Source organism: Candoia aspera, chromosome 2, assembly GCF_035149785.1.
Source record: "Candoia aspera isolate rCanAsp1 chromosome 2, rCanAsp1.hap2, whole genome shotgun sequence".
NCBI lineage: Eukaryota > Metazoa > Chordata > Lepidosauria > Squamata > Boidae > Candoia > Candoia aspera.
The window spans coordinates 217,881,893-217,901,138 of record NC_086154.1 but is presented as its reverse complement, the minus strand read 5'-3'; the positions used below and the strand labels follow the sequence as shown (position 1 = coordinate 217,901,138).

General features: G+C 38.6%; 1 protein-coding gene across 2 annotated transcripts in view; it reads left to right on the top strand.

The window, feature by feature from the left end:
* The window catches only part of FER (FER tyrosine kinase), a 180,329-nt gene that overhangs the window by 60,422 nt on the left and 100,661 nt on the right, over positions 1-19,246 (top strand). The window contains exons 11-12 of one of the 2 annotated variants that reach the window (XM_063295348.1): positions 14,851-14,943; positions 16,792-16,995. In XM_063295348.1, coding sequence (XP_063151418.1) covers positions 14,851-14,943; positions 16,792-16,995 — 297 coding nt within the window. Of the gene's footprint in view, positions 1-14,850; positions 14,956-16,791; positions 16,996-19,246 lie in introns of both variants that reach the window. The other variant, XM_063295347.1, reaches the window with a different exon arrangement.

Here is a 19,246-nt window from a genome sequence, read left to right as displayed (position 1 = left end):
TTCATTGTGCTACAGTAATTCTTTACTGTGGTCAATTATACCATAATTTTGGAGCAAAATTACTGTAAAACAGTTTTAATTGTTGTATGATTTGTCATATGAACCAAGTTCTATACATATCCATCTATTACTCTTAACTGGATCTTTAGTCTTAGTTAGATCATGCAAATTCTGCCTTTTAATTTGCATCAGAATTAATACCATACTGATATTTCTAATCTGTTTCTTTTTGACATTTTGTATGGGGCTGAAGTAAGAAACTGCATGCAAAAAATTATTGAGAGGGCTGCAAATTTTATTTGCAATTTCTTGGATCACAGGGCTGAAAAACTCAGGATATACTTTATTATAACAAAGTAGCTAGTAGATGTTTGCGTACAAGCATATCTTGTCATTGTGCAATCCTGCACTTTCTCCAATTGTTTGTAGTGTCTTTAGCAGTCCTGGAAACCTCTGTGAAGAGGTTTCTTACATTTTAAACTACCCTGCTCTTTCTCAGCTTTCGTTGATTTCTGACTTAAATAATGAAATAATCGTTGTAAAAGAAAAGAATAGTGTGAGTTGATATTTACAAGACTGTCCCTGGATCTCACAGAGCCCTTAGACATTCTTAGAAAGTAAGATCACTTCAGCCCAGTTGAGGGGAGGCAAAGATGAGCTAAAATTGTAGAAGAGGTGGTATGGTGCAGTCTTACTTGTTTCATTTCTGATAGATTGAGGTTTTGTGCCACTATAGCATTCATTTTGTAAACGTGCAGGTATTTCATGGAAGTATTTTGTTAGAGCACTTATAACATACAACATTTCAAAAGTACCTCTAGGTTCAAAAGCCCTAATACTCAATTCAAACTTAAATGATGCCGTTTATGTGGTGTGCCCAGAATTGTAATGAGTTACTGCCTTTGTAGCAGATACAGTTCTTTTGAGACTAGGCTATCAGTTTCTTCCATAGCGTTTGTGCAGAGGTGATACTGGAAAGAAGGACTCCATTTCCTTCAGTAAACATACTGGCTCCCTGTTTGCTGTGCATAGTCATTTGAGTTTCTGGAAAAAAATCTGAGCAATCTATGATTTAAATATATTTTATAGTTAGGAGACAAAGAATGTAAAATAAAGTGACAGATCAAATTTGGCCTCAATCTCATGCACATATATGAAAAAAGAATTGCCTAAATTTGAAACTTATTAAGCCTTAACATAATTTCATTTTATATAATTATTTTGTTTTGATTATCTGGGAATAGTTTCGTTGTCTAACGTGAAACAGGATTTATGAACAGTTGCTACTGTATGTAGCAATTGTTCAAAATGCCTAAGCTTTCTGTAACTTATTAGCTATCTAATGCTATCTTGGGCAAAATATTTTAAGAAATATTAAAGAAAATGCTGACTTTTGTTCAGCATTTTATTATATATATATATTGAAATTCAGAGTTATTTATGACTTACAATGATGATCATATACATACCTACTTTTTCTTTGATCAGTGTGGCATATGAGATAGGCAAAAGCATAAAAAATGGTTTAAGAAAAGGGACTGCAGAACAACAAGTTCACAAAAGAAGTATTTGTTGAAAAAGAAAAACTAAAAGGCAGGATGTTTACATGAAATGAATTGACTTCCTTCAGCTTATAGTATTCTATTTGGGTGGAACTTGGAGTGTTAGGGTTGAACATTCCAAGTTCATTTGGAACAATTGATTGTAGGCCCCACTTATTTACTGTCCTGTCCAGAAATAGAACTATTTTGATTGCCCAATTTTACTATATAAGCTGAAAACTTTTTCTTGCAATCTAATGCATTATTATAAATCTATTTCAAAACCTTTTATTGGATATTAGATTTTTTGCATATTTGGCAAGCATATTCTTTCAAAGCTGCTTTTTAAAATAGCTAACAGTTGGTTTTAGGAACATTATCTTCTCAGCATCCTGAATATTTTTCGTGACTCAATCGAGACTGAGAATGAGTGCCATCTGGAAATTTCCTGAAAAACCATTCTGCTTTTTTACAATATTTGTATGAAATAGGTAGATTAGAGTTAAAGACAATTATTTTTCAGACCTGGCACAAGTGTGGTTTGAGGGATGGAAATCAATCTCCCTATTTTGGGAATTCTGAGATTACTTGAGTTAAGACCAAACTTCCTTTGAACTTTGTTTTTTTTCTTGCAATCAGCTACATTGCCAGCCAGTTATTCCTTTTCCAACTCTCCCCTTTCTCTTGGCATGACGAAGAGAACTTCATAATCCATTTAAGCTACTAATACTGATGTAGAATCTCCCAAGTTAAAGGACTAATTAGATAATCTGTTTACTCTTCAGTAAACCCCTCCAATTTAAATATCTTTTTCTCCTCCACTTAATCCACTGCCCACATATCCAAAGAACTATTGAATAAATCTCTGGTGAACACCAGGAAGTTAGTAATGTGTTCCCTCCCCCCCCAAAAAACAGACACAAATTGTTCTCTGGCTTGATGTCCCTCCAGGAACATCTGGGAAGGAAGCTGAGTTGGTGCTAGGAAGTAAATTAATACAGTGTGTTTCCTAACTTGTTCCTCCCCTGTGAGGAAAAATGTGTGAGCAAATGCTATGTTAAAAGTCAAGAAGAATGCTGTGGTTCATTTATGTTTTGTTTTATAACCTAGTTTGACTGCTATATACAAACTGTGTTCATTTCAAATCTTCAATGAGCTAGATTTTTTCTTTTTTTATAGTAATGTTATTTAAAATTACAATTAAAAAGATAAAAACTAATACAAACTAAATGAATAAAAGAATAAAATAAAATATAGAATGTGCAGAAAAAATAGAAAGAAAAATAGAAAAGAAAAATAAGAATATAGTAAAGAAAAAGAAAAATATATACAGAAATGACTTCCTCCTTATCACAAATATAAACAATTTTAGTAACTTATCACCTTCTTTAAAAATACAATAAATGATCTCGTCTTCCCATATCCCAACTCTTACCTGTAAACAAATCCTTAAAGCCTCATCATTTCAGTCCTGATCAGCAAAAGTCCGTTAAGGGTTCCCAGAGATAACACATTTATTTTAACCTTGATCAAATAAACCAACTTTATATTCCTTCCCTTTACTTTTAACAATCTTGATATTTAATCCCTTCAAATAATGTCCTAGGACTTCATTTCTTTTCATTTTTTCTTTGTCCCTTCCCACAAAATTCTTCAAAGCTTTAACAATTTTCTTTTGTAAATCCAATGTAGGAGAGTTATCCAGGTCACTCTTTTGGTTTGTTATTTGTATATCCCTTTTTAATTATTAAGACATCAACCAGTTTCATTTGTATGTCCAGTGTAACATCTTTTTCCACATCATTGGAATAGTGATAATAAGAATCCAATACAAAATGAGTCTATAGATATGGGTGTGTATATATTTTCTAGAAAGGTAAAGCAAACATTTTGTATCAGAGAATCATAATAAGAATTGCCATTACCAATGTTTGGTGGTCCAAGGCAACCCTATTTCATATAAATTGCTTAGTTTTATATTTTTCCTTTGATAATTTTCTTACATTTATGCCTTGTACAGTTTCATAAACACCTGAAAGATGTACTTTTGAAGACGTTGAAATTCCACCTCCTCTGTTTGACTTATATTTCACTGTCCTTTCTGATGCTTATAAGACTTTCTATGTAAAGCTGTCTTCTAAGGCAGTTACTTGGCTTATCTATATCTTTATTACTATATTAAATGAAGTTAATTATTTCAAATGTCTCAAATATCAATATGCATTGCATATTGTCAGAACCAAGCCTGCTTCTGACTCGGAAAGTGAAACTCTTTCAGAGTCAGAGGAGGAATTGGAAACTTACTGGTCCGAAACTGGGAAAACAAAACTCCAGGCTGAGCCAGCAGCACAGGAAGAATCCACGGTGCTGATTGGGCAAGATTTGGAGGAGGATTTAAATACACCAATCAGTGCGCACCAACGACAAGCTGAAAAGCACAGGCAGGAGAAAGCAGCCCGATTGGCTACAGGAGACTCCAAGCACGCCAAGGAACGGCATAAAAGGCAGCCATGTGGAGACCGGGCTGCTGGAGACAACCGATCCTCTAAGCCTGCAGCTTCAGAAGAAGAGTCCTTACTGGCGTCGGAGGCAGCGTCTGTTGCCGAAGAAGAATCAGCCCCTGAGTTCCACTCCAAAGAGGAATTGAATCTTGCATCTGCTGCAACCAAGGAACTAGTGTCAGCCGAACCCAGCAGCCTCCACCTTGCATCCAGCCTTGAAACTCCGCAATCTCCTCAGCAGCATAGTTAAGCCGAGAGGCTTCCGTGCCACCATTTGTCCACAGTCCTGTGCAACTGTGCTTTGCAGGCTCAGCCATGTTTTGGATTTTCACAACTATCTTGTTCAGAATCTGGGTGCCTGGCCACTTCAGGGCTTCCAGCCGAGTCCAGCCTTGCTTCCAGTCTCCAGCCTTACCTCAAGTTCCCAGCCCAGAGAATTCAGTCTAGTCCAGGGCTCCCAGCCAATTCTAGCCTTGATCCAAGGTTCCAAGCTTGCTCCAAGTTTCCAGCCCAGAGAATTCAGCCTAGTCTGGGGCTTCCAGCCGAGTCCAGCCTTGCTTCCAGATCCCAGCCTTGCTTCAAGTTCTGAGTCCTGCTCCAAGACTCCAGTCCTGAGAATTTTGCCTAGTCCAAGTCTTTTAGCCGAGCCGAGCCTTGTTCCGAGTTCAAGTCCTGTTTCCAAGCTCTAGTTGCTGTGTCCAGTCTCAATCCAGTTTCAGATTGCCAGTAATCCAGTGCCAGAACCGCTCCAGCCTCCCGTTCCAGTTCGAGATCTCTTGCTTCCAGCGCACTGTGTTCCAGTAGTTTCCAGCCTTCCCTTCCAGTGAGAGAGTCCTGTGTCGCTGCCTTCTATGTCCAGTTGGGCTTTTTGATTTGAGTCTTCGTATTCAAGGACTTAACTATTGTAAATAGTTATTTAATTAAGTGTGTTTTTTAAAACCTTGCATGGCTGCATAGTCTGAACAGGACACACATAATATACACATATAAATATCAAATGTGTTGATGTGGTGGTGTTCAAAAGCAGATGGCAAGTGTTATAAGAATATAAATTGTCTCCCCACTTCTAGAGAATTTTTAGGTCAGAACATTGAGATATATTTGCCTGTTTTCTAGGTTGTTCTAACTAATATGCTTGCTCAAACATGAAAGCAATCCATTTCATGCATTTGCTAGTAGTTTTGGCAGCTGCTGCTGCTGCTGTCCATCTTAAATTTAGCAAAACTCTAATAACATTTCTTCCCTTGTCAACATCTCTGCTTTCTGGTTTTGAAAAATACAGAAGTAGGTAAATATTAATATCTTAAAAGGCAGTAAATGTATATATTAAAGGAATCCAGACAAAATACAGGGGTTAAGAATATTATTATAGTCATCTGTTCTGCAAGGAACAGTTAAGAAATAGAATGGTAGTGAACATAAAATTTAATGCATTATTTGAACTAGTTTGGGGGAAAATCATCAGAATGCAGACATTCTTGTCCCTTCCCCCTCAGTGATATGAGAAGCACTCATTTAGCTGCTGCTAATCCCCATAACTCATTTATCTGAAAAAGGCCCTTTTTCTTGTTATTATTGAGGTGCGTGAAATATGCTGATAATCCCAAATCCTGGCAGACCTAGGAGCAAAATTAGACACCGTATCCATGGTAATGTAGTGATCAGTTTTTTTTTAAAGTAGCCGTTTAATCCACTGATATAAAATCACCCTGCCAGGGTACTCTGAGTAGCCTGTTTTATTATTGGACAGACTGCAATTTCAAGAAGATATGCTTTGTTGTCTAAAGAGTGTTTTAAAGGAACCAGATATTTTATTTATGACCATTTTTATATCAATTGATCAAATACTAGCTAAAATGTTTTATAATGGCTAACTCAATTTTTCTTTGGTGCAGATGCTACATTTGCATCTATCCTGCTTTGTGTCTGATACTTTCTTTTTCATGTTGGTTTCTTATGTTCTACTTGAAGTTTACTTTAAATATCAAATAAAGAATATCTCTACTATATTGATCAATTATTTACTATCATCCAGCTTGCATTGATCTTTGGTGAATTCAGATGAACACTGAGATAGCAAGTCATGGAGGTGAATACCCTCATATGTAAATTAGTAAAAGATGTGATTTCTTGGCTCATTTTGCATATCTAGGGAAGAGAAGGAAGTAGTGTGCTATAGCCCCAACACTTGACTGTGCATATGAGAACATTCATTATTTATGGACAGTGTCTGGTGACACAGAAGAGATATTCAGTTACTGTTAAAGTTAGTCTGTGGATACAATTGTTAAGAGATGATACCAAGAATAACAATCCATTGGACCGTTATGGGTTGGTTTTGCAAACTTTATGTGTGGATGATAAACCATTTCCACTATTTAATCAGTAAATTCATCTGGTGAAATGTAAGAAAACACTCCTAAAGGTTGAGTTACGAAAGAAGTTAATCAAAATTAACTTGCCAGTGTAGATAGTAGAATCCAGCAGAGTCTGGGAAAACTAATCAGGATTAGGAAGACTTCCTTCTCAGGGGAGTTTTTCAAAGGGGAGGGGGCCAGCTTCATTTTGCCTTGGTACTTTTGCCTTCTACCACTGGGAGACATCTTAATGGAAAAGATTTGGAAAATCTGTAGGAAATATCCACATATAAAAATGTGGAAGTAGTTGAAAATTAGGTCTCTATAGCATGGATTGATCTGAGCCGTATCCTTAATCCTATTTTGTTCTATCTGCATTTCCTTCCTTCCTTCCTTCATGCTGGAAGATTAGTTTTGAGGTAAGAAGCAGGACTTACGGTACTTCCCAGTTGCCTTCAGTCTTTAATTAGCTCTTGAACCCTAATGTACACAATAGACAACTTGTATCCTTTTCTTAAATTAGTAGATACATTTTTGTTAGAAAATTTAGCCAACCCCACACCCCAACCAGTCTGCCATTACAGAATCACAACAAATGAGAGAAGAAATCCCACACACCTCTTAAGAGAAAGGTGCGGAGAGGAGGTTCTTCATCCCCCCTCCCCAACACATCCCCAGTAAAAAGTGGTGGTGGAGTGACCAGACAGACTTTTCAATAGATTGTGGGACGTTGCAACAGTAAAGATAGTGATTCAGGGACTCTTTCTTGAGGGAAGCAGAGGGGCTGTTCCGGTTCCTGTGTATGTAAATATATAGACTGTTATAGCTCAGAACTGAGTATTGAAAATGAAGGAGCAAATGGAATATGCAGCAACTGTTTTAATTTGAAGTGGTTTTGATTAGTGTTCCAAATAGACCATTCTGTTCACCTACTTTCCACCTGCTATGATTTAGTCAGTATTTTACCTGCACCAAACAAACTGTCTTTGTATTTCCCTGAAGTCTTTGTCAGAATATTTTTGTACCTCTGCACACCTTGGGATTCAACAACTCATATATATTCATATTCCTTTTGCACAGTGACGTTATTAACACTTGTCACTGCTTAACTCTAGGGAAAACTGGAAATTAAACATGTGTTTTCCTTCGGTTTCTCTTGTGAGTCTATTCCTAATGTGTTTTAGCCTTTCAGCTTACTTTAGCAGATATTAGCTACTTGCTGGTAAATCTCTTTGGTGATTGCACCCATATTACATTTCTTGTATATGTGCCTTCTTACTCTTAGCTCAATCATAAGCTTCCCTATGCATCCACAGTGGTTTCCTAAGCTGCCTCTATTTTTTGTATAGTTTGCAATAATACTTCTAATATATTATTCCTAAAAAGTTTCCACCTCTTCCGTGTTCCCTTTCTCCTGAAGTTTTCTGTCCAAAGTACCATCATTAGTACTTTTCTAAGCTTGCTGAAATTGGCTCTCCTGAAATTCATGTGTTTGTGGGACTATTCTCTGAATTTATTTATTCCATTGATATGGTGGCCTACTCATCAAGTGACTCTGAGTTGCTTACAACGTTAAAAACAACCCAGAAAAACATCAGCAGTAAAAATCAAACAAACATGTAGAAACACACCTGACACCTATAGTACCGCACACAATAAATCACAGAACACGTATTAACACATATGGACATGTCACACATCATGGCCCAATGCCCAAGGAAAGAGCCAGATGTTCAGGGCCATTCTAAAGGCCAGCAGGATCTCTGGGGATATGCTGTTTCATAGGCCAGGCACAGCAACAGAGAACGAACACTTTCTGGGTCCCATAGGGTGGTACTATTTAATAGACAAGATCTGGATCATGCTAACCGTGTCTGATCTTGTTTGGGTGAGCAGATAATTGGAGACAGGCAGTCCCTCAAGTATCCTCATCTTGTGTCATGAAGGGCTTTATACTTGACAACTAGCACCTTGAACTGCACCCAGAAGCCAAACAGATAAGTTGCCCAGTAGTGGTGTTACGTGGGCATATCAAGGTGTTCCCATAACTACTTGTGTGCTGCATTCTGGACCAGTTGTACCTTTTGAATAGTATTCAAGGGCAGCCCTATATAAAGTACATTGCAAGTGAGAGGTCACCAAGCATAAGTGACTGAGCAGGACCTTCTAATCCAGGAATGGACACAACTGGTACACGATAGGTTTGTGCAGATCCTCTTAGCCGTAGCTGCCTCTTGCTCCTCGAGCCGGAGCCATGAATCCAGGACGACTCCTGGTTGAGCACCAGTTCTGACTTGGGGCAGTGTAGGAAAATCTCTGAGGCTTGTGTGGTTCAAAACCCCAAAGCCACTTGTTTTGCTAGGGTTAGGCCTGAGCGTATTTCTCTTCATGAAGATCCCCCACAGGGACGCGGTGGTGCTGCGGGTTAAACCGCTGAGCTGCTGAGCTTGCCAATCGGAAGGTCGGCGGTTCGAATTCACGTGACGGGGTGAGCTCCCGTTGCTAGTCCCAGCTCCTGCCAACCTAGCAGTTCGAAAACATGCAAATGTGAGTAGATTAATAGGTACCGCTTTGGTGGGCAGGTAACAGTGTTCCGTGTAGTCATGCCGGCCACATGACCACGGAACTGTCTACAGACAGACGCCGGCTCTTCGACTTTGAAATGGAGATGAGCACCGCCCCCTAGAGTCGGACATGACTGGACTTAATGTCAAGGGAAACCTTTACCTTTGCCTAGATCCCCCACAGCTTGAGACAGAACATTAACAGCAATGAGGCTGAGATGTGTAGCAGAATATCATCAGTGTATTGATGATACCTAACTTGATATCACTGGATGAGTTTACCCAGTGGCTTCATGTAGAGTTAACTAGAGGGGAGAGAATTGAACCCTGTGACACCACACAGAGTAAAAGCCTAGAGCTGGATCTGTTCTCTCCCCCCACCCCCAAACTGACTGGAACTAGCTCTGAAGAAAGGAGAGCCAGTACAACCACATGCCTCCTACTTCTACTCCAGACCTCTCTATCACAAACCTCAGAATGATGTCACTTCCTTACAAGGTTTCTCCTGCTTCTACTTCTTCAGCCAGCTCATCACTGTTAAGATAGACCTGAGAGATCTAATCCCTTTGTTTCATCTCCAACCTTCTGGAAAATGAAATAGTCAGCAAGACCCCATAGGAATTTTAGCGTTCTTACAATTTCAGCTAAGTTAGTTTTCCAACAGATGTCCAGGTAGTTGAAATCTCCCATTATTACTATGTCTCTCTTCCCTGGTCCAGGAGGGCATTATCCAAATATTCTATCTGAGTTAGCAGTCTACAGCAATAATATCCCAATAATATCTTTGTAATTTTCCCTTTCCTTGTATTCTTACCCAGATGCTTTCTTTTGGACCTCGTGCTCAAATTCCTGGATCTCAATGTAGGCATGCACTTCACATATAATTCCACTGCTCCTTCCCTTTTGTATGACCTCTTTCTTCTGAATAAGTTACACTGTTCAGTCTTTGTTCTGCTCCTGAGTTTAATCTACCAGGTTTCGGAATGCTACAAATAGACCATCTCTTCTTCGAGAGTTCTATAAATGTGTTGTTTTTCCCATTTAAACTTGTTGCATTGTTTTGTTGTGGTGGAAAAGTGCCAAGGAAAACTTCCCAGGAAGATGCAAAATGGTGAGGAAAGAAGTAGAAAAATGAAAGTAAAATATATGTAGTTTCATTTAATAAAATACATTAAGTTTTTTAAAAGAAAAAGATATCAGGATTATAGATTGGGAAAGTTTTGACAAAATATGAAAAACATTTTATTTTTTAATAGGCATTGTCCCTTCTTGTGCAAAACTATTCAAAAGTACTAATATTTTCAGATAAAAACTGAGACAAGGGGACTTTCAGTGAAGACATGGCAGACTGAACAGCTGTGCTCGCGGACTCTGGGCAGAACTGACATCGCAACAGTTTTTTGGGAGGCTCAGGCAGGTTTTTCCTAAAGCCCAGGAGCGTTTTACTGGGAAAGGAGATCGTTCAGAATCACCCTATTTGTTCTCCAGGATGGCGGCTTGCAGCCAGGAGATCGTAAACAACGTTCATGATTGACTGTTAAGAGCTGCTGGGAGGCTGAAGTGTCATCTTTTCCAAGCTGTGCTGTAGCTTGGAAAAGTCCAGCCACCCCATTTCTAAATCACCCAATTTTTTTTTTTTAAGAATGTGTACCCTAAGAGAGGCTTTCTACAGCAAGGAGAAACTGCTCTCTTGGTGCTTATTGTTATTTTTGTGATTAATTCTTTTTTTAAAAAAAGTTTTGGATTCTACTTTCCATCCAAATATTAAGGAAGGTTGAGACTATGTAATCGTCTCCCTGTTATTATTTTCATATTAAATTTGAAGATTTTAGCATTTTCCTACACATTGAATCTGTTATTTTGAACTCTCAGCTTTCTGCTGCTACTTTCCCTGGGGAACTGGCTGTTAGCTTACTTTCACTGGTGTAAAAACATTCCAGAAATTCTTCTAATATCTCCCACTTTCACTGGTTAAGTACCTAGGGGGCACCATAATCTACTGCATGAGACATGGAGGATTTCAATCAGACTTTTTCTGACTTTCTTCAAGACATTAAACAGATACTTTCTGATTCCTGCCAAGCTCCTACACGGGATATTCAAGACATTGTATAAGACATCCCCTTAATATCGACCCGTCCCACCCAGTCATGCAGAAAGGGCATGCTACGAACCCCACCGATAAGGGAATTCCACCTGGCAGGGTCCAGGAGGTGGGCGTTCTCTGCAGTGGCACCCGCCCTCTGGAACATTCTGCCCCCGGAGGTGAGACAGGCCCCTTTGCTCCCGGCCTGTCCTAACAGCCAGGAACCATGCTGAGACAAGGAATAGGTCTCTAGTGTTTATTACTGCTACATCAGACAGAAAATCCTAACAAACTGAAGACGCGTGGGAAAAACCCAGACAGATAAACCCCAAAAGTTAAGGCGGGTCTGATCTGTGTCTCTTTGAATGGCTGCTCAACTCCTCAGTACTACGCATGCGTTTTCCCTCCTGGATAGGGGCCCCCTCCTGCTCGCCATCAGTACTCATGACATGGCCTGGAAGAACTTGAAAACCTGGTTCTGCTGCCTCGCTTGGTGTGGGAGGGGCACCAGTTCTTGGGGGTGGCTAGTACCGTAGATCTCTCCCCATCAAGTAAGATCTTCACCAGTTGGATTTTATACCTATTTTATCTTTATTTATTGTTTTAATGTATTGTAATTTATATGTTTTTAATTTTGATTTTATTGTAAACCGCCCAGAGTCCCCTTTTTGGGAGAGATTGGCAGTGATAGAAATTTGAAAAATAAATAAAATAAATAATCGTAGAAAGAGCAAGGTTTGAAATGTGTCATCTGGCTGGGGATGTCATGGAGGAAATTGAAGAGCTTAATAGTGATAGAAATGTCTCTTAATAGTGAGATTGGGGCTTTTGTTGAAATACTGGATGAAGATTGGTCGAGTTGAAGAGATTGAAGAGAGGGATCAAGTTGCAAACTATGAGTGAAATTGACTTTGAAGAGAAGTCTGAGTTTTTTGGGGGGCAGTTGGGCTGTTTGATTTCTTTATGAAAGAAGCTCTTTGTGTATTGTGGAGACATGTAAATGCTTTGGTTTATTCTGAAGTGGGGTAAGGGTTTTAAAATATTTGTTTGGATTGCTTTTAAGGTTTGGTTGACTTCACTTATCTTTAATGGTTTGGATTAAGATTATTTAGGTATGTCTGTGTGTGCATGTGTATAAGAAATAATAAATAAATGTTTGGTTTTAGGTTTAATATGATTAAGATTATTGTAATTGTTGTATTATTAGAATGGCAGATAATTTGCATGTTTTTAGTTTTATCTTTATTATAGTAGACAGGAATGTATAGAATAGTGGTTTGTTGTTTATTCTTTCCGTCGCTTCCGACTCTTCGTGACTTCATGGATCAGCCCACGCCAGAGCTTCCTGTCGGTCGTCAACACCCCCATCTCCCCCAGGGATGAGTCCATCACCTCTAGAATATCATCCATCCATCTTGCCCTTGGTCGGCCCCTCTTCCTTTTGCCTTCCACTCTCCCTAGCATCAGCATCTTCTCCAGGGTGTCCTGTCTTCTCATTATGTGGCCAAAGTATTTCAGTTTTGCCTTTAATATCATTCCCTCAAGTGAGCAGTCTGGCTTTATTTCCTGGAGGATGGACTGGTTTGATCTTCTTGCAGTCCAAGGCACTCTCAGAATTTTACTCCAACATCACAGTTCCAAAGCATCGATCTTCCTTCTCTCAGCCTTCCTTATGGTCCAGCTCTCGCAGCCATATCTTACTACTGGGAATACCATTGCTTTAACTATGTGGACCTTTGTTGTCAGTGTGATGTCTCTGCTCTTAACTATTTTATCGAGATTTGTCATTGCTCTTCTCCCAAGGATTAAGCGTCTTCTGATTTCCTGACTGCAGTCAGCATCTGCAGTAATCTTCGCACCTAGAAATACGAAGTCTTTCACTGCTTCTACGTTTTCTCCCTCTATTTGCCAGTTATCAATCAAGCTGGTTGCCATAATCTTGGTTTTTTTGAGGTTTAGCTGCAAGCCAGCTTTTGCACTTTCTTCTTTCACCTTCATCATAAGGCTCCTCAGTTCCTCTTCGCTTTCAGCCATCAAAGTGGTATCATCTGCATATCTGAGATAGTTAACGTTTCTTCCGGCGATTTTAACTCCAGCCTTGGATTCCTCAAGCCCAGCATGTCGCATGATGTGTTCTGCGTACAAGTTGAATAGGTAGGGTGAGAGTATACAGCCCTGCTGTACTCCTTTCCCAATCTTAAACCAGTCTGTTGTTCCGTGGTCTGTTCTTACTGTTGCTACTTGGTCGTTATACAGATTCTTCAGGAGGCAGACAAGATGACTTGGTATCCCCATACCGCTAAGAACTTGCCACAATTTGTTATGGTCCACACAGTCAAAGGCTTTAGAATAGTCAATAAAACAGAACTAGATGTTTTTCTGAAACTCCCTGGCTTTTTCCATTATCCAGCGGATATTGGCAATTTGGTCACTAGTTCCTCTGACTTTTCTAAACCCAGCTTGTGCATCTGGCAATTCTCGCTCCATGAATTGCTGAAGTCTACCTTGCAGGATCTTCAGCATTACCTTACTGGCATGTGAAATGAGTGCCACTGTTTGATAGTTTGAACATTCTTTAGTGTTTCCCTTTTTTGGTATGGGGATATAAGTTGATTTTTTCCAATCTGATGGCCATTCCTGTGTTTTCCAAATTTGCTGGTATATAGCATGCATTACCTTGACAGCATCATCTTGCAAGATTTTGAACAGTTCAGCTGGGATGCTGTCGTCTCCTGCTGCCTTGTTATTAGCAATGCTTCTTAAGGCCAATTCAGCCTCACTCTTCAGGATGTCTGGCTCTAGCTCACTGACCACACCGACACATCTCTGGTTGTACTGATCCATTTAGTTTTCACGGCAAGAATACTGGGGTGGGTTGCCATTACCTTCCCCAGGGATCGCATTTAGTCTGACCTCTCTGTCATGACCTTCCCGTCTTGGGTGGCCCTTCACAGTTTAGCTCATGGCATCATTGAGGTTCTCAAGCTCCAGCACCATGGCAAGGTAATGATCATTTCCTGAAGAGAATAGTTGTCCTAACAGTCAGAAATCATGCTGAGACGAGGAGTAGGTCTCTAGTGTTTATTAGTGCTAATCCTAACAAACAGAATCCTAACAGAATCCTAACAAACTGAAGAAGTGTGGGAAAAACCCAGACAGATAAACTCCGAATGTTAAGGCTGGTCTGATCTTTGTCTCTTTGAATGGCTGTTTAATTCCTCAGTACTACGCATGCGTTTTCCCCCCTGGATAGAGGCCCCCTCTTGCTCGCCATCAGTACTCATGACGATAGTGGTAGGAAGGTTGTAATTAAATAAATGTTAACCTTGGGGGGGGGGGGAGTTGATTAGGAGGTTTATATAACTTTTGTTTTTCTTTTTTTTAACATAAGGGGAGGGAGCAATTGTATTTAGTGACTTTTATATTGTGCCAATGGAATGATGTATAGAAATAATGTGATTTTGGTTTAATATAGAGTAAGGGATTGATTATGGAGATGGTTGTATATCCGTGCTGTTAAAAGTCGGAAGTCGCCTCTTTCTGTAACTTTTTAAAAAAAAAAATCTTGTGTTTTCACTCTTTTTTAGTTTTTTTATTCTTTGTAGTTTTTTGTTTTTCTGTAGTTTTTATCTTTATCTAAAATCTAATAAAATTCTTATTAAAAAAAACAGACAAGGAAGCCCTTTTCATTCATGCTTGATTGAGTAAAATTGAAATTTTATATAGCAGTGACTATTTAATCTGCTAAGAATCTCTGGTTTATTTTCTGTTGGACTATTTCTTCTTCTCTTTCTTTCCTAGGATAAAAAAGATAAAGTTTCCAGGTTTGATACTATTCGACATTCCATTGCTGGAATGATAAGATCACCAAAGTCTATGTTAGGCTCTTCATCGGTAAGTGGGCAGGTAATGTATTCTTATGTCTTTATTAAGAAAATACTTTGCTTTCACTATTTTCTGTATAATTTTCTGTTATTTGCTGCAGGATGATTGATTAATGTTTATAATGCTTCCTATATTGAGAATTGTACTTCCTGGCAGTCTGCAATTGATGAAACCCACTGTTAAAGAATTCAGATGTTTGAACTCGCAACAGACAGGTGCACACTCATTCATTTAATAGGCAAAGTCTGGATTAAGCCTAACTATATGGAAATTGGTTGATTTTGTTGTGGTCAAGCAAGTCATCAAAGTCCAGGTATCATAAGAGTTTTAAAAATTGTCTGTCCCAGGGAAGGAGTCCATAGAGTTACCTAGGGTCAAGTTTTCAACCTAATGGCAAGCATCAAAATGCAAAGGTACACCTGAGGCTAATGGGGTTAGAAACAAAAATGATGGTGAGATATCAAAAAAAAAGCCATGCCATATGCATTTATTGGTCCATTTGGTGCTTCTTTTAGTCATTGACCTGCTTGTCAGTTTGTAGCACTGCTTTATTTGACTGTTAACTCTTCTAAATTAATGAAACCTGTGGTTTCTTCATAGCTTTCAGTTTTAAAAAAATCATGCAGATAAGGTTACATCATCATTTTCCAATCTCAGCCTTTATCTGTCATATCTCTCACTTCTTATTAAATAATTGACTTACCTAGATGTGATACATTATAGGCAAATGTGAATGGGAGCAGCTTGTTCTCAGATAGCTTATGCTAATTTTAACTCATGTTGTGGCCAAAACCTGGCTAATCTAAACAACCAAATCACTTTGAAGAAGATATTAAGAATGCAAACAACAGTGTACATTGAGCTTGCAGCAAAGTATTGGCAGCTTGCTGAGCAGCCCTGAGCAAAAGCAGAACCACAGCTTGTATACCTGTGGCCTACTACATTGAAAGGCAAGACAAAGACAAGGCAGACACAGAATAAAAAACAGCATGACATTGGAATGTTTTTGATAAACCCATCTGGGTGACCTTCTCATTATCCCTTCCTACTAGATCAACACGCTAGCTATACTATCTTTTTGATCTGGCCAGTGAATATAAACAATGTGGTTTACTGGGCTACTAATTCCTGTCTGATTCCTCACCCTGTCATCTAATTCAGAATCGATTCAGCTTGCTGCAAATGTTTTCTTACAAGGGCACTTTCATCAGTTCACGTGTAGTGGGGTGGGGGTGGGGGACATCTCATAGGATTGATAGCGAATGCAGCTCACATGTGCATGGAGGGGTACCTTTTACTACCATACTCACCAGAGCATATGTTTATAATCCAGGACTACCAGCAGATCAATCATTCATGTGTATACAGGCAAGGACAGACGGGAAATCTTTCAAAGGATGTGGCTGCGTCAGTGCTTTGAGGAGGGAAGTTTCCCTGTGCTGACGTTCTGAGAAGTTCCTCTTTTGAATACTTTGCACAGCCCTGTTAATTAATGCATAATTTTAGAGAGTTGTAAATGCATTATTTCCTATTGTATTTTAAATGAAAATATAATTCATACAGTAAAATCTATATTTAGACTTTTTGTGTGTGCCTTTGAGGTTTTCTTGACTCCTGGTGGCTTCCTGGACAAATCCATGTAGTCGTCTTGAAACATTTTTTTGGAAAGGGTTTGCCATTGCCAACTTTCTAGGGCTGCGAAAGGTGACTGACTCAAAGTCACCCAGCTGGTTTCATGCCTAAGGCAGGATTAGATCTCACAGTCTTCCCGTTTTAGCCCAGTGCCTTTTGCCACTACACTAAATTGACTCTCATATTCAAAATTATATTGATCTTTCTTCTTCATATTTTTCCTAGTTTTTTGATGTAATATCAGCCAGTGAAAAACCCCTGGCAGAACAAGATTGGTATCATGGCGCAATCCCAAGAATAGAAGCTCAAGAGCTATTAAAACAGCAAGGAGATTTTTTGGTGAGAGAAAGTCATGGGAAGCCTGGTGAATACGTCCTTTCTGTGTTTTCAGATGGGCAACGGAGACACTTTATCATTCAGTATGCTGATGTAAGTTTGACACTGATTTTTTTTAAGTGATTGAAGTGCACTTGCTTTTCAATAGCTACATAATTAGGTTTAAATTATAGTTAGATAGCTAAAGAATAATGCACCGCTTGTGTATTATGTTACCTACTTGCTTCTTAAAGCTAAGAAATCATTATCTACCTCTGTAAGAGCCACAGATACTATTCAGTGCATTTGACCTAGAATTCAATAGGTTTCTATAGTGATCTATCAACCTTTGAACACTCTGGCACATAGGAATGTTCTTTGTTCTCTTGTTAATTTCTAATTAAAGATCTTTAGAATTGTGTGATTGCCAATTGCCACTTTTATTCTGAAATGCACTGATCTAATTTTTTGGAGGGGCGGGGTAGTTTATTATTTTTCCAGAAGTGGTCCTTCCAGTGATTCTTGAATTCCATGTCTAAAACCTTGTGTAGTGCTTTCTGAAAATGAGGATGGACTCCCAAAACAGGCAAATTGACATGTTACAATTGCAAAGCATCACTATGCAATAAGATTACTGCAGTGTATTCTACAAGGGGCTGCCTTTCAAGACCATTCAGAAACTGCAGTTGGTACAAAATGTAACTTCCCAGTAACTGCTGGGTGTTACCTCCAAGAATACCTGTGCTTCAGGCCCTAATTGGTTGCCAGTAGGTTTTTGAATGCAATTCGGAGTTTTGTCCTGTAAAGCCTATGTGGCTTGGTGCCTGGGTACCCCCAGGACCATCTCTTCCTATTTGAATTGGCCAAACCAATATGTTCATGCCAGAAGAAACTCTTGATTGTACCCCACTTCCAAAGAAGTGAGGGCAACTGAGGCCAGGAGGCACTACTTTTGTATTGCAGCCTCCTGTGGAATAGCCTCCCCTTAGAATTAAGGCTTGCCCCATCTATTAGAATGTTCCTCAAAATGGAGCTCTTCTGGACAAAATTTGGTGAGTTTCTATGTTGTCACCATCTTTAGTAGCAGGAGTAGTAGTAGATGTATGTATTACTGCTAAATGGCTGAGTTTGTTTTTTTATATTTTATGTTAAGTTTTTATGTTACTGCGGACTGTTAAATTGTTGATTATATATTATGAGTGTTTTACTGTCGATGCTGTAAACTGCAATGAGTCTGTAGTTGACTACACATTATATAAATGGAATGAATGAAAGAATAAATATAAAGCAGAATGTTCTCAGGAACACTGGCACATTCTGTTTCCAGATTGCAGAGTTTTGCACAAGCTGTTGCTGTTCTTCAGAAGTATACTACTAGTAAAAGGGAGGATGGGGAAGTTAATTATTCAAACAAGCTCCTTCTCCTAAAAAAAAAAAAACCTTGAGACTGTGGTACGAGGATTTAATGCTGATTTTAGATACATGCAGGTCCTAATATGGCCAGCCAACTTTTCATAAAGCTATGATATACACACAATAGATATAGTCACCATTGGTTCATTGAATTGTGGAATAAATATTTCTAATTTGGGGAATGATTAGTTCACATTTTCACACAAACTTGTTAGCAGTGGAAATAAATCATTCAACCAATTATGAAATTCAAAGGAACACGCAGAGGTAAAAAAAAAGGCATTTACTTCATAAAAGGCTAAACAGGAAAGATTAAAAAGATAAAGAGTGGGAAATAATGTTTGCTGAATAAAGTATGGATGGAGATTATATGAAATGATGGGATTGGATTACTGCCTGCTTTATAGACAATATGGTCATAAAGATGGTAGGCCATGGGAAAAAGTATAATAGTTTTTATAATAATAGGAAAAAAAAAAAGCAGTGCAAGAGTTAAAATTAAAGTTAAAATTATCTCTTCCAGAGAAAGAGCAAGTGCTGAGGGGTTTTACTTTTGGAATTGTCATGTGAAGATAAAAAGATATGGTGTATATATCTTAAAATATATATAGATATATATTTTTGGAAATAATGTTTTAAAGCTGTTAAATACCAACTAGAGAAGGATAATAGAGTTGGTAAAGAATTAGGAATCTATAGCATACTTTTTAAAAGATTGGAAGAAGTTGATATTTGTTTATACTTTGTTCCTAATTTTAATTTTCATTACTGATTGTGAACATGGAGATTATTGCATTTAATTCAAATTAAGGGCCAAATAAAACATTATAGTAAGAAGTGGAAAATCACATCTCCCTGTTTTTAAAAAGTTAAATAGTAATGTTATGGTATAAGGATACAATTTCAAACCACTACGGAAGTAGGAGGTCTGGGCGGGGTGGGGGGGGGCAGG